Raw genomic sequence first — 20215 nt, 5'->3', positions numbered from 1 at the left:
TCTTAGCCCACGTAGCCTGGGTTTCAACTTAATGAGTTTAATATGCATTCCTCTTAAATACCTGACACAAAACAGAAGTGTTAGTAGCAAAGTAGATTCAAAGTCGTGCTTTTGCAAGATGGAATCTGACCAATTTTGTATATTTTCAGATATTTGTTGTGTTCCTGTGGAGCAGTGTTGGGATGAACTACTCTCAAAATGTGCAACTGACTGAAGGTTACACAACTAACTATAAATCAGGATCGAATCAGATCACATTTAGATTGAGGTGGTAGATTATGGGGGTAGCTGTGGCTTATTGATCAAAGTGTGAAAAGATAGTGTGTGAAGTGAGTGTTTGCCATACACACTACACGGAACACACAGCAGACAGCTCTTTAGTATATTATTGAAATACTGTGAGAATGTCAGATAGTCAATATTGTAATGATGTTGGTGCATGGCAATCAATCCAGACCAGGTCAATTAAAGCAACAAAAAGATTTAACAAAAAGTAACATATGATCTCACATCTTTCTAAATTTAGTCTCAACATATAGAAAATGATTTGAATTTCCGATTTCTGTAATCATGAAGTCAGTTCCTAAGCAACATTTGTGTGTGTGTGCGTGTGCGTGCGTGTGTGCGTGTGTGCGTGTGTGTGTACGTACCTGTCCTGCTCCGACTTGGCCACAGTACACTGCATTCGCTCCCATGCAGGTGAGCATCTCCTGAGCAGCTTTGAACTCTTCCTCAGCTCCGCCCACCAAGAAGGTCAGATTTGCCACAGTGGCCGCCCCAACACCTCAAACACAAAAGCCACCCGTTATTAAGGTCAGTATTTCAGACCACACTGCTCAGAACAGCACCATTCTCACAACTCTGCACAACTCTTCACCTGCCCGCCCCAACAGATTACTGCCCCCGAGTTTTGACGACAAAAGACAAGATATTTTCTTTCCTCAGAGATGGTCTTTCTGTCATTAGTCACAAGTATGGATACCATGGAATCATTCTCTCTCATTGCAGTTTAGTTCTAGAGGTTGAACTTATCTTCATTTCTTAGCCATTTCCCCTCATCCCAGACATTGTTCATTCCCCATTATCATTACCTATTACCAAACAGCAGAAAGTGTAAGTGAAGTTAACACTGGCGGCGGTGTCTATGTGTGTGTGTGTTTATTAGCGTATCAGTGGCATCAGTGGGGTTTGTGTTAAAAGCCAATTGTCCCTCTTTCACACAGCCCCCAAGGGAGACCTCAGCCATTGTGCTAACAACAACACACACACAGCAGCACATCATGTAAACGCACTCAACAAGGACGGCAGCTGGCCCGCAGGCCCGCCCCTGCCTCTCAAACACGCCCCCTGAGGCTTGATTGACAACAGTAAAGGGTAATTAACTCCACACTTTATCATGTTCAATTAAGAGACACGTCCAGCGGAAAACAAGCATAGCCAATCACGTTACAGTGTGTCGTGTCGAACCAGAAAACAGTCCCTAAGGTCCTGGAAACAGTGAGCTGTCTGAAATTGAAAAAATAATTATGTGTCAGAAGACGACCATCAGATCACTAAGCACTTAACCCACATTGTTATACACACACACACACAAGCAGATGTTCCACTTACAAACATATTTCACAATATTTCTATCAGCCAACAGTTATTTTTTAGATTGGAAATAAAGATAGACAGAAAGAAAGAATGCAAAAAGAAAGAAAGAGAGAGAAAGAAAGAAAGACAAAAAGAAAGAAAGAAAGAAAGAAAGAAAGAAACACAGATCATAAGTGACTGAAAAGGACTGTCAGCATGGGTAAGTAGTGAGAGTGTGTGTGTGTGTGTGTGTGTGAGAGAGTGTGTGTAAGTGTGTGGCAGGTGCCAGCTCCAACTCTCAGAAGCTGTAGTTATGAGTTCAGTTTAAATGGCTGCAAGACTTTATTAGTGGTTGAGTTAAATTAAATGACGTTCACACACACACACACACACACACACACACACACACACACACACGATTTTCCCATGCTGAATGACGCAGGCTACAGAGAAACTACTATTACTCTGAGGGATCAGACAACTTTCATTACTAGTAAATAACATCAACAAAACAAGCCCCCTGGGTTTCCGTCGTGCTACCAGACGCACCATGTGCACACACACACACACACACACACACACACACACACACACAAACCCAGCATTGATCATCAGCTGTACTGATTCATTAAATGCTGCCATCAAAGGTGATTGAAGGGATATTAATCTGTGATTAGTTCTGTGCTCTATTAAAGATCTATTAAAAGCAGAACTTATGGTTGAAGTCAAAAAGATTTCAGATGATTAAGGAAAACGGTCATTGGAGGGAAGCAATAAAACAATGAAATAAACAAAAGTAGGCAAGGGGTTCCTGACTCCAACAAACCAGGAGAAACCTTCACTCCAGAAACAGCCGATTACGTACACAAATCCAATGAGAACACTTTTACTCAAGTCACAGCTATTACGTACACAAGTCCAATGAGAACAGTTGCAGAGGTTTCTTTCAGTCTTTCATACACAGATGCACACATTTCGCTCCCATAGCAGGCAGTCTTTTCTCACACTCTTGTTAACAGCACTGGGCTGGAAAGCATCGGTCAGGCTACTCTGGGAACAATGTCTGTGCATATATTTGGGCATATGTTTGTGTGTGTGTGTGTGTGTGCGTTAAAGTGAGTTTATAGCTAAATGAGACCATGTCACATGTGGTCTTGTAATTACGACTTTGTATATTGTGAGTGAAATACAAGATCTTTTCTCAAATGCATTCAAGAAAAATCCAGATTTTAAATTCAGAAGAATAGAAAAAAAGAAATCACAGTCTGTAAAAGCTAGTGTCACCACCACACATTAAAACTGCCTGCCAATGGCACTAATGTACCATATTCAAGTTAAAAACAGCCTTCATCTGAGCACCGCATTTTATGACGACCACACCCGCACGAACGCGCACACACACACACACACACACACACTCTCTCACATACAAACAAACAACATGATGCATCGATTAACATGACAACTTGCACTCCCACTAGATAGAGACGGGCATAATCCCTCTGTCTCGTTCTCTCTCTCTCTTCCCGAGCTACTGTGTGTCCTGTCTCCTGGCTACTGTGACCTGTCCCCTTGATCCCGTCCCCTTCATTCAGAGATGCGTTCACTCCCCCCACCCCTCCATGCGTACCTTGACAGTATGACTGCCCAAGGCCCCGAATCACTACACTAACAACTTGGTCTTCCACCAGAAACTTCAAACCCTCTTCACACTCTTTCTCAGGGCCTGCAGAGACCTTGTAATCAGTGTTGAGCTAGAGTAACTGTTATTATATGCATAATGCAACTTTGATGTATATTGCGGTCATAAATAGGAGATTTTGTTATTAAACTTTAGATACAAATAAAGCACGATTAGTCCCAAGCAAACCAAACTCTGAAGTCAAGAGCTCTCAGTTTAACTGGTAGAACCTGAAGGTATATAACAGGTTGAATCACATTTGCTGTAAATGTCCCTGCTGTGTTAAGATATTGACTTCCCATAGAATACTAGCTGTGCTCACCTGTAAACTAAACATTTTGCTCCAAATAGAACCCTTTAACTATACACATGATACTCCTGCAATGTTTTGTCCAAACTTCACTTGAGGTCATTCCCATTGATTTGGTCACATGTGGTAAGACTGGGTTTGGTGTTAATGCACTTGCTTGAACCCATGCTATGTCTGTGGTGTGCTGTGGTTAACAAGGGCTGGAAGGTTCTCAGCCCGGTGTTTAAGGATCATTTCAGCGGTTTTCAACTCATACCTTATTAAAACATGCAATTTCCCATCATTTAAAGCCGTTCATCTGTAGTGTTTTGCTGTGAAACTGGTATGATTCAGAGAAGAACCACAGACATACTGTTGATGATAACACGTTGATGATGTCTGTTCCTCTGTCTGCATGTAGTTGTGTTGCTTCATTAAAAGACACAAAGTTAAAAGTGTGCACACACGCACACACACACACACACAGAGAAAAGGGGGAGGGGGAGGAAATGCAATTACAGCTATTCGAAGCATCTATAAACCAAATGCATTAGAGAGAGCGTGTGAGTATAACGCTACTCTTGCAGCGGCAGCACTGGAGTGTGTTATTATTGTTAACATGTGGGAGTCTTCTCAGGCTCGGCACACACCCTCTCAAAGTGTGTGTGTGTGATGTGTGCGTGTGCATGCACAAGTATGTGCATGTGTGTGTCTGTGACGTCAGTCCTAGTTTGTTGTGGTCCACAGGAGCGACAGCAGAGTTTGAGGTTTGTGTGTCGGAGTTTATTACAAATCATTTACAGGACAGATGACTGTGTGTGTCGTTTCATGAGGGCATTATTTGAGAGGCTCTTGGCTCCTCAGCCAAACCTTACTGACGCACTGGAGGTGGCACACCAAACCCAGAAAATAAAATATAAAATGATATCAACAGGCCAAAAGAAGTGGATTTAAAAACACAAGAATGACATCATTCTCACAAAATATAACCCAAAAAAAAACTGTCTGGCTAGACAGAAATCATCTGCGTCATCTCCCAGAGAGTCTCAAATTGTATTCCCTGCACTACAATACTGACATGTATGGAACCCTGCACATCACCATCAGATCCCGAATAGGAGCAAGAATGGTACAGGTAGGTATTCTGATTCTCAGTTACTGTTGCATCACAATTGTCTCAAAGCTGTATGACTGACCAGGTGCTTGCCTTTCTGCAGTATGGATACTCACTAAAAGAGATATACTTTCATATACCGGTATATATGTTCAATCTATATTTTTATTGTTTTTGTGTCTGAGAGCTGCTACCTTAATTTCGTTGTACTTGTGCAAAGACAAATACATATATTCTATTCTATTCTATTCTATTTGCTCTTTAAACTTCCATTTCTTTCACTTCCTACTCTTCATTCTGTAGTGTAGAAAACTAACAGACTGTCTCTGCCTTATTATTTTAGTATAGACACTTAGGTGGCCATCATCCCTTAAATATAAATTAACTAGAATTTTCAGCTACAGTCCAACAGACCATAGCATCTTCTTCAGGTTTTAGCACATAATGAGTACCATCATGTGAATACCATGCTGCTGTAAGCGGTTTCCAGAGCTGAGTGACACAGCAAGTGTGTGGGCATCTGACACCCTTCTACTGGTAAGTCCAGTCAGGCAGACGAACTACACACACATGGTGGCAAGGTCCCACCCTGCATGCCTAATACTGACTATAAAGCCTCAAATCATTCTGACCAGTCCAACATGCCAAAGAAGAATGCTTCACATTAAGTTCCTTGGAGTACGCCTTCAAAACCACCATTGGACAGCAAATGAGTTCTCCTAAACATGCCAAAGATGAATGATCTCATCAGGATAAGAAAGATCTCATCAGGATAGAAAAGATCTAATCAGGATAAGACCAAACTGACAGAGGACAAGCACTAGAGAGGCGACTTGGTAAATGTGACAAGAAGTGGTCACTCAACTGGTCTGCTTCATTGGAATGGTCTGCATGTTTGCTGGTTAGTAATTCTCCAGTTTCTGTCCTCACATCAGTACTTTCCAAAACATTCTGATCTCGATCATGATGTCAGAGGCACCGCTCTCATTTCCAAAACTGATGTCTCGAGGTAAGTGTTCAGCAGTTTGAACTCCACTCTGACACCATATAAATATCCTCTCCTCATAAGTAAGTTGGGTGTGTGTGTATGTATGTGTGTGTGTATGTGTGTGTGTGTATGTATGTGTGTGTGTGTGTGTATGTGTGTGTGTGTGTGTGTATGTGTATATGTGTGTGTGCGTGTATGCGTGCGTATGTGCGTGTGTGTGTGTGTATAAGGACAGATAATCTTTCTCAGGGTTGTAAAGTAGGATTAAAGGGACTACATGCTACACACACTAATAAACTCTTTATGAGCTCAAGTCTCAGATGGCAGCCTGTCAGCCTTAAAGACGCCAGTCTGTAAACACAATCTCTGTCTGTGTGTGTGTGTGTGTGTGTGTGTGTTTTTCGGTGTTCACCCATTAGGAGAATTTCTATGCTGTAGAAGGAATTCTCAGCAATCATTCATTTACTGGCTCTCCCCCCACACAAAAACCCCACAAATGACTTGCTGTATAGTCACTCCAACCTAATGATTACCCCTACCTCACAGAAGATTTTACTTTGGATATCTTATGTAGATAGGAACTATGATGGTTGACAACCCAATGCAGTATAAACTCACTCACTCACTCAAAATCATACAATAGGAAACAAATAGTAAAGTTTGAATAAACATTTCATTATTTTAAGTGAATTCACACTGTAAACACTGTGTATATATTGATATTTCATAAGTAAACATTGTGATTTTGCAGCAAATATCTCAGTTTGGTAGTCAGAGTAAAACCCCAGTCAGTCCCATGTTGAGCATGGATATGCATAGCACACATCATGACTGCGACTCCAGAGTCAATCCTACTCTGATCGGATAGGAGGCAGGTGGAAGCATTCTGTATGATGTGCTGATCGCTTACTTTCATTGTGCTCAACACAGGACATCCAATTACAGTTGGACACCCCAGTGATGATGTCATGATTGAGAATATAACAGTGAAAAAACAAGGGCAAGTTGGCGTGATCCCAATCCTGATATTGATATCTGGATATAGATCCGGGATAAATTGAAGAACTTGGCCACTAAGTGAAGGAACTCATGGATGCAAGCACACTAAAAATGTGTTTCATTCAAATGCTTTTCATTTATGATGTTCATCTTAATCCGACTGACTGTATAATGCTTTGCTGCTTCCTTCATTCTCTAGAACGTTCCTCCTCAAACACATTACTGTAGTAAGGGTTTAACATCACCTTCCAGTCACTTCCATGAAGAAGGAGACATGGATTGTGGTAATATTATGTCCACAGTGTTTTTCCCCCATGCCTTCTCTACGGCACCTTTTATTATCCCATCATGTTTTTCTTTGCTGTAATACTGCCCCCCTCCTGCTGGGAAGGGCAATAGCAGGAGCAGTGTGCTTGCTCCTTGAGAACCAGACTGCACATCACAAATCCAGCCTACCTGGGGATTCCCTCAAAAAGCTATAACCTGATTACTTCAACACTCTAATTTTGGGAAGGCAACAGCCTAATATAGACGCTAATTCATTTTGCACGTGCAACCGATCCCATCATCTCAAAGAGCTTCTCTCCTGATGAGGGTGAAAAAGGGAGTACCTAACCCTGGCAAAGTATTTTTTTTTCAAAGTTTTTAAGTATGGTATTTATTAGCAGCTCGATAACATTTTAGCTTAGGGAACAAATAACTGTATCGGTATAAGTGCCTAATATAGTCAACATCATTGATCAGTTATTAGGCCTGTATTTGCCTATTTCTTATTCTCACTGAATATATCATTTAAGTGAATACTGGCTTAATGCAGATCTTATTGGGCACTAATAAGCTATGTGTTGGCTAACAATGGCTAACATTTGTTCCCTAAAGTAAAGTGTCACCATTAGCTCTTGACCTGAATTCAGCTCTCTGGTCATCCGCATGATTTAGTGGTGTGGTTTGGTCTACTGGTTGCTCACGCTCCCTCTCTCTCACCTCCTGACACTGGGGCATCCAAGAACACCGCTCCCATCTTCTCTGCAGCTATAGCCATCTCTTTGGACACAGAGGGGTCGATGGTGCTGGAGTCAATGAGTAGCGTCCCCTTCTTCACGCGCCTGACAAGTCACAGAGAGTCAGACATTAAATCTCCCCAGACAGCCATCTTCACTCTATGCTTTTGCGAAGCAACAATAATATTTCGGAGACGGCGCTTACTTGAGGATTCCGTTGGGGCCGGTGTAGACATCAATGACATTAGGACTGGACGGTAGCATGGTGATGATGCGGTCTGCTTTATCGGCTACTTCGGCCGGGGTGTCCAGGATCTAGAGAACACATTTACATTACTAACTTCAACACACAGGAAATACTCAAAACATATACAGAAATGAGTAAAAATAGAAAAAGAAAAAAAAATGTGTTGCCGCCTTGGAAACGGTAAACGTTGTTTCGATGCCCTCGTAAGTTGCTTTGGTTAAAAGCATCTGCTTAAAAACAGACCTCGACCTTTGACCTCCACACTGTTTATTCTAGGGATGAGAGCAGTCACTCACTAGTTTATTTGGAGATATATACATACTTGAAATACGTTTGCTCATTGCTTCATGTGCAGCACTGCATGGCAGACTTTTAGAAAACCCTGCAGACGTTTGTGGAGGACCCCATACATGGAGCTGGTCCACATAATGGTCAACTATGCCTCAGACGTGTGGCCATTCAGCTTCATTACTATGTAATGCATGAAAATAGTAGCAACATCATCATCATGAATGCATTTGAAAGAGACAAATATTCTGTGCTTTATTGGGCAAGTTCTGTCAGACTGATCAGCCTGGTCATGTGTCCATGTTGGTCATTATGAGACCTATCTGAAGACTGACGAGCGAGATCAATCGTGACTAAGACTCAAAACCAGACAGCTCTCAGCACCAACTACATCAAACATGGGGTAGGTCTCTATTGGTTCTGGACTTGTTGATGTGGTGAATCAGTACACAGTGAATATGAGTTGGGCATTTGACCATTTGGCCACCGTAGGTACTCACACATGCTAGTAAAGGCCAGGGTACTCAGCTGGTTGCAATTCAGCAACCTCACCACTACATGGCACTAAACAAAACTACACACTGTACCTTTAACAGTGCATTCTGGGAGATTTTAGGAAGTAAATGTGACAGTGTACTGGGACATCTCTGAAAAGACTCCCTGGAACCTGGGCTTTTTTCTGTTAATTTATTTATAAATGTCTGGTGAATCTGCTGGACTCAATCGAACTTCACCTGCTGGCTAAGGGGGCGGAGACTATAAATAGTCTGCTCCCCTGGCAGTTCACCTTTTTCCACTCCCTGCCAGTACTCCACCGTATCCTGAAGTGTGCGTATTCCAGTTAACAATAAAGATCAAGCTAACAAAAAAGGAAATAAAACTACTGGTGTTACATCCAACCTGCCTTCTCTCTTGCATCATTCTCTCACTCCACTCCTTGCCGTTCGGGTCTTCTGACCGAGACTCTGTCTGCTCACCCAACATTCACTCCCCCCGAACCACATCACCCTACAGTTCCTTCAATGGTCCTTCGAGCCGGAGACTGAGTGAGTGATACCATGGCAGGCAACGGTAAGGAGTCAAGAGACTTGGACCTGGAAGAGAAGGCTTCCCGAACTGGAACCAGTAGTGAGAAAGACGGTAACCAGGCCTGAGCGTGAGAGGCGTCCACCGGACCGCTATGGCTTCTCGGATCCTGGAGGAATCTCCAGTAAGAAGCCCAAAAGCCTCCCTCATCACAGCCAAGCAGGCGAACTGCCTCCACCCCCAGATGCTGCTGATGTCCAGGCGTTGGAGGAAGAAGAGGTCACCCACGACTACGGCCAGCCTGAATCAGCAGTGGGAGAGCAAAATGATGATAATGTCTTCTACAGCTGTTCAACCTTTTATCGAATTCAATGTGTGATATCCAATGTGTGATATACTCAAAGGGAGATCATACTGTAGTATGATCTCCCTTTGAGTTCAACATGTCTCAGAAAGAAACATAAACACTCCTCTGAAATATTCTTGTCAATAGGATATCACACATTGAATTCGATAAAAGGTTGAACAGCTGTAGAAGACATTATCATATGCGGACACAACACTCTAGGTAAGGGTGGGCAAATAGGACAGATATCTATACATAGCACTCAGACTCAAATGGATAACAGAGTTACGCACTAGCATTAACACAGGCTAGAAAACACAGGCTTACTCTAAAGTAGCATTAAACATTAAACACAGAATTTCACATTTACACATCACACGCAGCATTATGGGGTGCACGACTCCCTTGCAGGCTACAATATCTTTAGAGGTAACAGTCTGTAAAAGCTCTAATAAATGCAGACATTTTACAGTAATTTTTCATTTTTATTTAACCGTCTTTGCACACCGACTTGTTTCTTCCCTCCTCTCTGACATGAAGTGTGTGCAATGGTGTTGTTCAAGCCCCAGGAGTCGCAGTAGACTACAGGCCTGTGTCGGTCACAGTGCAGTCGGTTACAACGTTACAACGTTTATGTGGGAGTATTCTTCAGGTGTCAGTGGAGCTGGTTGCGGGACTCCGACGGTACGATTAGTGTAGACTAGTTAGACGGGTATATTATCTAGTTAAAGAACGTTTCAGTCAATAGAAGATTAGCGGCATTAACAATGTCACACGGTCTGTTTTGGAGACGAAACTCGTCGTCGTAGGCTATTAATAACTCTGGTGTTGACACCAGTAAGTTAACTGCCTGGAGCCTTTATCTCTGCGCCCGGTGACCAGAAGGCGCTCCCGTTGAAACACCCGTGCCTCGCCGACAAACGGAAACCCGACATAGTCTGAATTCGGGTAAGTTTTTTAGACACGTTCTTCACGTCTTCAAAATAGACCATGGGCACGGGGATATCCTTTTTCACATGTATGCTGTGCACCCGCACAGGACAGCTGTGCCTGATACCTCGCGCTTGGCTGTGGCAACACCGGTCATGCATAGCTGTTAGTATTAATAATAAGCGCAAAGTTGACGACGACTCCATTCATCGCTATCAATTAACATGAATGCACATTCACATGCACATTCACATGTATTCACATGCACATTCACATGTTTCCGATTATGTCGCGTAGGGGACTGCACCTAACTTAGGGTACGTTTCGAATGTTTGTGTAGTTGTTTTTCCATGGGCTGTAAAATGTTAAAGTTATGTTTTGGGATTGTTGCATGAAGGAGGCAGTCAAAGTGTACATTTTCACACGGGCGCGGCCAATCCAGAAGATGATACAAGTTGCCAGTGAATTCAAAGAGCAGTCTAACTTACTGAAAATATGATATCTAGTCAGTTTAGGTTTTTTTATTTGTTTATTTGATTGAGTTATCAACCATCATTAATTGGTAGCGCTAACTGAAAGAATGCATGTGGTTTAGGCATTGAACCTCCTCTTGAATCTTATAACCTTTTAGACTGTTTGGTTAAGTGTGTATTTTATAAGCAATTCCTTTTTGCTGCTTTGAATTAGGCCTCTTTCCAACTGACAATCGTGTCATCAGTGTGTTTGTGTCTAGAGTTAGTCTCAAGAATATGCATCTGCCTCTTCCTTCACTGTGAACAGTCCCATACTCCCACAAAAGATGGGCTCAAAAGGATCCAGTGTGTAGATTCTTCCAAAACAACCCTCTTGTAACTTCTGACATTCCCTGAATCCTCACTGTATATGTACATCAAGTATGTGAGAGGCCGATCCAGAGGGCAGGCAGCATCACTTCCCAGACAACACACCCCATTGTTCCCAGCGCCCACCCTTCCACAGAGGGCCTCCGCCAAACACTGGGGGAGTAAAGGGGACGCTTCATCCAGACAGAGGGGAGGGTTCCTGGGGCTGGTTCCTGTTGGTTTGGACATTTCTTCCTGCCTTGGTGTGGTGGCCATATCAGCAGCAGAGGAGCTCTGTGGAAGACAGTGAAAGATTGACACAGGCTGTGACAGCTGACTCCAAGAGGGCTTCACGGCAGACCAGGTCTTTCTCTACGTCAGAGTCAGCTGTTCTCTGCAGTGAGGGCTGCACTGATGCATGCATGCACTCAACTATTGTGTGTGTGTGTGTGTGTGTGTGTGTGTATGTGTGTGTGTATGTGTGTGCGTGCGTGCGTGCGTGTGTGTGTGTGTGTGTGTGTGTGTGTGCATGCGTGCGTGCGTGCGTGCGTGTGTGTGTGTATGTGTGTGTGTGCGCGTGCGTGCGTGTGCGTGTGTGTGTGTGTGTGTGCATCTTTTTCAGATTTTGGTGAGCCGACATGCCTGTCCCACCACCTCCACCTCCTCCTCCTCCTCCTCCTCCATCAGCTCCAGCTCCAGGTCCACCATCCCTTCATCAGACTATAGCACCACCACAGGTACCGAAGCACAGACACATGTAAACACTATACTGTCACACAACAAGTGGCTCTGCTCATCCACCAAGCCAGAGCCTGTATTATTGATTAGAGATACAATTACACACGGTCTCCCCCTCTTTTTCTCTCTCTTTCTCTCTCTCTTTCACTCAGTCTCACACAGACACAGTCAGCAGGAGGCCAGCAGTGGCAAAGTGGTGTCAAATTTCCCTCTCTCTCTCTCTCCGTCTCATTCTCTCTGTCTCTATCTCTCTCTCTTGTCCCTGTCCCCCTCCCTCTACCATGGGAAAATGCCCTTTAGTTCTTAAAAACTATTCATCCAACTAGTCGATCCAAAACAGTGGAGCTGGAGAATGTTGTGAAGGTAGTTTAGGAACGTCATTGGTAACTGTCAGCATTTCAACACTGGGGCCGCAAAGCATAATATTCTCTGCTGTTTAAAACGCAAACTAATGACATCTGACGTTCAGACTGAAGTTCACACTGATAAAACATGTTTAATATCCTGAAACCATTTTGTTGTGTCTCATTGCCTATATGTGAACTGTGCCTGACCTTAGTATTCAGTTAAATTACAAACTGTGCCTCCAACCTAATAACAACATTGTTTGCACTTCATGTCAGACGCAGACAGGACACTCTGCACTGGGGGCATCAGAGCGGGGAGGCCGCAATGCTCTCCTGGCAGACATCCAAAAGGGAATGTGCCTGAAGAAGGTCACGCAAGTTAATGACCGCAGCGCCCCTCAGGTTGACAGTAAGTCTCCACAGCTACTTCCTGTTTCCTGCTTCCTATCAGAGACCACCCTCAACAGCAGTGGATTGTTTGGGACAAACACGTTGAAACATGAGAACATGTTTTTAGATTGAGGCGTCCTGTTTTATTCTGCAGTACTAAGAAACTTCTGAGAAACTTCTTTGTAGGACACATGCAGTATAGTCCTACGTGTCTGTATATGTTAGAGTGAAACATACAGTACAGTGAAATACATGTTGCAAGCTATGCAACAATACCATATGTTAGTTCAGACCCAGGAGGATGAATTAGCAAAAGTGTAGCTCTGGGTTGCTAGACTAAGCACCTTTCCCAAAATGGTGGCTAGGGGGCAAAATGAGTCAGAGCCTTGGGGGTAAGATGAACCACAGCTTTACATGAAGTTAAGTCAAATATTTAGTGTTTAAATTAGTGTTGCAACCTAACAGTGAATAACTGACATTATAAATATAAAATATTTCATATTTTGGATGTAGCATAACAGGGCTAATGCCAGGTCATTACAGTAAAAGAACAGACAGGGGCTCCATAGTCTTGCGCTTGTAGCCCTAGTGTTTGTTTACCTCCTAGTGGATGATGAAGAAACAACACCCTGTTTTGTCATTTTTTATATAATTTTCTGTACATATGCATGTTAGTGTCTGTTGTTGGCTACAAAGTTTGAGATTATACGGGTATTGGAACCATTCTGAAAACGTACAGTTGGTTCTTGCTCACGTGGTGGCATAGACAAACTCACAATTATGCACCTCCAGGTAGCAGGTGTGCATGCAAGTATACATTAATGAAACATTTGATGTCAGGTATAAATACAGCAGGTTGACTAATGTATTAGAAGTACATTATTATGAAAGTTATTGTGATTTGGAGCAAATGGTCAAAAAAATATTCATTTTCAAATCCTACTGGTCAGACAGATCATGCTGTAAACTCAGATTTGTTAGTGCATTTGTTTTATGCATGTGTGTTGAGGTGTGTGCGAGTGTGATTGTGTACACATTCTAGAGATTCTGTTCGTAATTGCTTTCACATGCAGCGGCTGCCTTGTGGGATGACCTGTGAGTCACGAGAGAGAGGCTGTTGGAAGAGAGACACAGACAGACATAGAGAGACACACACACACATAGAGAGACAGACACACACACATAGAGAGACACAGACACACACACATAGAGAGACACAGACACACATAGAGAGACACAGACACACATAGAGAGACACACACACACACACATAGAGAGACACAGACACACACACATAGAGACACACAGACACACATAGAGAGACACACACACACATAGAGAGACACACACACACATAGAGAGACACAGACACACACACATAGAGACACACACACACATAGAGAGACACACACACACATAGAGTGACACAGACACACACACATAGAGAGACACACACACACATAGAGAGACACAGACACACATAGAGAGACACACACACACATAGAGAGACACACACACACATAGAGAGACACAGACACACATAGAGAGACACACACACACATAGAGAGACACACACACACATAGAGAGACACACACACACATAGAGAGACACACACACACATAGAGAGACACAGACAGACATAGAGAGACACACACACACATAGAGAGACACACACACACATAGAGAGACACAGACAGACATAGAGAGACACACACACATAGAGAGACACAGACACACACACATAGAGAGACACACACACACATAGAGAGACACAGACAGACATAGAGAGACACACACACATAGAGAGACACAGACACACATAGAGAGACACAGACACACACACATAGAGAGACACAGACACACACACATAGAGTGACACAGACACACATAGAGAGACACAGACACACATAGAGAGACACACACACATAGAGAGACACAGACACACATAGAGAGACACACACACACACATAGAGAGACACACACACACACATATAGAGACACAGACACACACATAGAGAGACACAGACACACACACATAGAGGCATTGAGGCCTGGTTTACTCTAATCTACTCAAACTTACCCTGAAAAGGAGGATCACTGAATGGAGGACATGCCAGGAGCACTGGCTAATATGGGACATCCTCCCAGACAGGGTCCTATTGTACTACCAAATATGTCTCATTATGGAAACATGATATATATAGGCTGGAAATTACTTTTTGTATTTCTTGTAATGTAAGCCAGCTAGAAAAGGGGACATTGAAGTCAAATAGCAAAATTTCACCCTGGACCTGGACCTGAAACTTGGCAAATACAGCCCATGTTGAGCCAGGAAGGTTACGGATTGCCAGAACTCAGACTCGGGGGAATATCTGTTTTCCTGTACCTCCTTAGCATTCAGCTAGTCACTTAATACAGTAATCCACTACCTGTTTAACCCTGTGGCACTGGGCTATGTGAGGCGTTCACATGAAATAAGTGTTACAATTACAAGTGTTGTTGCATGTGTGTTACATTTGTTGCACAACATTTGAGGCACAAGGTATTTGCTCATTGGATATACTGTATGTGGGAAAGGTTGGCCCTTTTTAACCCCCTGTTAAGTATGTGGTCTTAATACCATACCGACGAGCCTGGCTCTTTGGCTTTGTGGTCAAGGTGCAGGTTTGGTACCCCGTAGCCCTGGGTCCGGGGGGGTGACTGCTCTCTCCCTTAGCCACAGTTCTGTTGACTTAAATCAGAGAAGCTGCCTATTCGCCAGCTGTTCCTGATCACTGTCGTGCCAAGCATGGTCATGATTATAATCAATATGTTGTTGCTGGAATGCACATTCTTGACACCTGCTGGAGAAATCAACAAGTCGAGCACATCTGACAGGGTTAGATGTGCTTTGCACAAAGGTTAGACATATCTGTCAGAGGTTTTACAGTGCAAAGGCATACATTTGAAGAAAACAACAACAAACTTAACTTTGTGTACTCTTTGTGTTGAGTCAGTGTTTGGAGGTACGAGGCCTGAAAGGGGTCTGTGTCCCTGCTGCTTGATGGCCTGAGGGCTCCAGATCAAGCAGAGAGATACAGGAGGATAGGCAAATGAATACATGAGAGACACTCAATGTGTTCATTAAAAAGGCACCATGGAAGAAAGAACACAGCCCAATGTAGTAGTGAGTGAGTACTTTGTAATAGTTACACCCTTATGGTATGAGATGCACTCATCTGCCTGTGTGTGTGTGTTTATCCACAGAGCCAAAGGGGGCAGGCACAGCGCTGGGTGGAGGCGGCTCCAGTGGCTCAGGCGCAGCGCTGGGCGGAGGCGGCTCTGCCCCCCCACCTGGAGCATCCTCTCTTGGAGGTCTGTTTGCTGGAGGCTTCCCTGTGCTGAGATCTGTTGCAAAGGGTGACTCTAAAGCACCCCAGCACAACCCTGGTAAGAAACACACACACACACACACACACACACACACACACACACACACACACACACACACACACACACACATACATGCACACAACCCTGGTAAGAAACACACACATACACACACACAGCCCTGGTAAGACACACACACACACACACACATACACACACACAACCCTGGTAAGAAACACACATACACACACACAGCCCTGGTAAGACACACACACACACACACGAGGCAAGAGATTACATATAGGCAGAATACACATAGAAATTCACTATGGTAATGCATATGATGTAGAAAATACTTCTACTGTTGTTGATGAATGACTTGTGTCGGTGGAAAGTACTGAAAAGCTGCATGCAGAGAGATTAAGACATACTTAAGGATTATATGAATCATGTTCTTTTGAAAGGCCTGGATTTTTAAAGCATGACTGTACTGAAGTATCCACATTCTATTTATGTTAATGTAAATGTTAATGTAAGCAGCTAGATATTTATTCCTCAAGAATTTGAATCAAGGCAATGATTTGTGTGTGTGTGTGTGTGTGTGTGTGTGTGTGTGTGTGTGTGTGTGTGTGTGTGTGTCCATCAGTATCCCGGTCTGGCTCATCCTTAAGTCTGAGGCAGCCCCTGTGGAACCCTCCAATGAATCCGGGGGATTTCCGTGGCAGCGCCCCAGATCTCTCCACTGCCCATAGGCCTTTGGAGAGGAGATGGTCCCGCCCCTCCCCGACTACATCAGCCCCTCCACCCCCGTTCCCTCACACCACCCCCTCCAGACCTCCATCATCAGGCCCTCCCCCTCCCCCCCATCTCTCCTCAGACAGACCAAAGATCTACCCTCCACCTCTTCCCACCTGTCCCCCTCCACCTCCCCCACCAGCTGCTACCTACATCACCAAACCCAACTGGTTACCCGTCCAGCACCCTATCATGCCCTCCACTCCCCCACCCCCACCCCCACCTCCAGCGCCCTCCCTCCCTCCCCCTGCCCTGCCTGACCATTCCACAGGTGCCTACTACTCCTCTCGGCTTTCATACCCCCCTTATGAGCCGCACCAGGGAATGGACACCTTCCCCCCTCCCCCTCCCCCCCACCCCTCCTCATACACCCCAAGCTGTCCCTCTTATCTGCCCCCACCCCCTCCTCCACCGCTGCCTCCTTCTAAATTGCCTCCTTCCCACCCGACCTCCTTCAGACCTGCTGTCCCCCCCCTCCCTCCCACCTACCCCTCCACGGCTCCTAGCAGACGCCCGCCCGCTGTGCCGTGTCTTTCAGGTACTTTTCAAGGCAGACATTAGTGATACATAGTCATCACTAGTATCCAGAATCCACCAGTGTGTCAGCCTTGTTCATATCCATAACTACCTAATGAATGGTATCTTTATTAACATGTAGTTTAATGCGCTGTGTGATTGTATGACATTGGGAGACTATCTACTACCTAATGAATGGTATCTCTATTAACATGTAGTTTAATGCGCTGTATGAATGGTATCTCTATTAACATGTAGTTTAATGCGCTGTATGAATGGTATCTCTATTAACATGTAGTTTAATGCGCTGTATGAATGGTATCTCTATTAACATGTAGTTTAATGCGCTGTGTGATTGTTTGACAGGTATCGGGAGACTAGGTCTGCCCCCTGCTCCACCTGCGAGATCTCCAACCACAGAGTTGTCCAGCTACTCTCTCCTGCCACCTCCCCCTCCTCCTCCTCCTCCCCCTCTTCCTCCTTCTCTCCACACAATGACCTCCAGTCAGGGGAATGGCTACCTGCACAGCCTGGGTAAGGAATGTGCCTCCTGTTGAAAATGATTCTAATTTCAGCAGCATAGTTACACACCACATTCTTAAACACAATGCTCAAATGCACAAGGTAAAGGCACACAATGCACAAAACATATTTACATATCTGCAGACAAAAGGAGAAAATTAACTGGAATTGTAGGAGCATAGTTGTGGTTTGAAGGTTCAGAAGGACAGTCACAAACTGTACTACAGGGTATGACATCATTTGGGAGTGGCACTTCCATTTAATATGGATGGATCTTGTGATCTTGTGACTCATCTGTATTGTGTGTCTGTGTGTGTGTGAGAGAAAGTGAGAGAGAGCGTGAGAGAGACTGAATGTTTTGACAGAAGTTCCTGATGTCCTGATTCTCTTTCAGATGACTTTGAGTCCAAATTCCAGTTCCACCCCTTAAAGGACTTGCCTCCACCCAAAGAGTTCTGTCCATTTCCACGAATGTACCCAAGCAAGATGAATCAAGGTAATAAAGCACAAACCCAGCTTCCTGCTAATGGGCTCATCTATCTTGTGTGCATTTTCTAATTCTGATAAACACTCAAATATGACAGGCATCACAGCGGAAAGTAAATGATGATTGAGCTTTAAAATATCATGACTAGAAAAACACATTTCGGCACAACCATCTTTCCTTACTTGTTTGCCTTGGTGACAGACAGGTGATTACTAATTGACAGTTGTGCCTTAACCTGCTGGGTTCAGGAGCAAGGCATTTGATTTGAAGAAATCTTCTTACCTAGGTTTAAACTCTTAACTGCCTCTATTATACTGACATAGTCAGTCTGAATAATATATGATTTAAATAAAGGTGATGTATGTCAATAAAATGATAATGTATTTCAGGATGAGGTTTCTGCTTCCAAAGGAGATTCTGCTTGTTAGTACACACACAGGTTCACATATCTTTCCACCATGGCCTGTAGATTTAAATCTTATAATTTAGGATTGATATATGCCCAAAAGCTCTCAAATGAAACAGGCTAAGTAAACTGAAGCCTGTGGTAAATGTATTAATTTCACCCTACATTTCATGCTGTATTCTAGAGCTGTACTTCAAGGAGTGTGTAAAGATATTCTGGTATATTCTGGTTATGTGTGGGATGCTTTTTAACAGTGTCACCAAAGCCTCCGGCGATCAGGACTCACCTGCGGTGAATCCCTCCCAGTGCCTGGCATACCAGTCCGGCTGTCCTCCACCCCCTCCCCATCACGCTGGCATCTGGACTAACCCAATGACCTAATGACTCACATCCCCCCTCACAGCACAAACCAAAGAACTACAGAGCCCAGTAGAACTACAGAACCCAGTAGGCAGAGGAGACATGTCTAAGTGCTGTTCAAATCAAAACAGACAAGTGACAATTTCATGATTTTTGTTGATAGCAGCTAATCAGTGCCTTATTGTAAGCCTGTACATCATACATCATTTTGATTTTCTATGGTTTTGTAATCTGAATTATAGTTATGGTCTTGAAGTGGACTTTTCTTGGACAGGGATCTAATTGAGAGAGCAGGATATGTTTCTGTTTCATTGTCTAGTCATGCACCTCAGCCCCTTGGATATCATAACAATCTATAACAGTAAGCTCTGTACACTGGCTAACAAGACAAATGCGCATTCCAGCACCTCACTTGTGACTGATGAGGCAAACATAACCTATGGCCTATTTTGTCTTTGTATGTACATGTTTGTCTGTCACATTTTGCTTGTATGGCAGAACATAAACTGACCTCTGTATATATAGTTGTATTTAACTTGTATGTGTTGTAGTATGTATTTTTTGCTCCGCCTTCGTGATAATCAACCATAAAGATGTCTTGGAAACACTGCCACCATCTGGACAACTTTATTATTTCAGCAGATGGAACCACATTTGTCAGCAGAGTAGACACTAGTGTGAGCCACACTCATCCATTATATGATGGATTCTGTGATTGAATAGCTCTATTGTTGAAATGATGCAGGGAAAGCTGAAATATTCTATGAATACCACTGGTCATATGAAGCTGTTGCCTGAAAGATGATATTGAGTATTTATTTTCATACCTCCATGTACAATGTGAAGTTTGAGATTATTGTTAAACATATGAGTGGGTATTATGGTGCTAATTTCTTCTGGAATTATTCAATGTAACAATATCTGACACAAAATGACAGCAACAAAGTAATTACATTATTAAAGCTTTTGCCTGTTGAGG

The 20215-nt window shown here is 43.6% G+C and overlaps 2 protein-coding genes across 3 annotated transcripts in view; one reads left to right on the top strand and one right to left on the bottom strand.

Moving 5' to 3' along the window:
• hibadha (3-hydroxyisobutyrate dehydrogenase a) overlaps window positions 1-20215 on the bottom strand; it is a 79430-nt gene that overhangs the window by 4981 nt on the left and 54234 nt on the right. The window contains exons 3-5 of the mRNA XM_031586760.2: window positions 7853-7962; window positions 7631-7752; window positions 651-784 (exon numbers count right to left, since the gene is read on the bottom strand). Coding sequence (XP_031442620.1) covers window positions 651-784; window positions 7631-7752; window positions 7853-7962 — 366 coding nt within the window. The remainder of the gene's footprint in view (window positions 1-650; window positions 785-7630; window positions 7753-7852; window positions 7963-20215) is intronic.
• LOC116225104 (WAS/WASL-interacting protein family member 3-like) lies at window positions 9644-19846 on the top strand. 2 transcript variants are annotated; one of them, XM_042710729.1, is made up of 9 exons: window positions 9644-10502; window positions 11379-11669; window positions 11928-12042; window positions 12667-12799; window positions 16028-16210; window positions 16797-17483; window positions 17828-17995; window positions 18378-18479; window positions 19131-19846. In XM_042710729.1, the coding sequence occupies exons 3-9, from the start codon at window positions 11944-11946 to the stop codon at window positions 19169-19171; spliced, it is 1413 nt and encodes a 470-aa protein (XP_042566663.1). In that variant the 5' UTR covers window positions 9644-10502; window positions 11379-11669; window positions 11928-11943; the 3' UTR covers window positions 19172-19846. The 2 variants fall into 2 exon arrangements, with proteins under 2 accessions (XP_042566663.1, XP_042566662.1); XM_042710728.1 differs by lacking the exon at window positions 11379-11669.

This window comes from Clupea harengus, chromosome 19, assembly GCF_900700415.2.
Source record: "Clupea harengus chromosome 19, Ch_v2.0.2, whole genome shotgun sequence".
NCBI classification, from domain to species: domain Eukaryota; kingdom Metazoa; phylum Chordata; class Actinopteri; order Clupeiformes; family Clupeidae; genus Clupea; species Clupea harengus.
The sequence above is the reverse complement of the archived record's forward strand: the minus strand, read 5'-3'. Positions and strand labels throughout refer to the sequence as shown.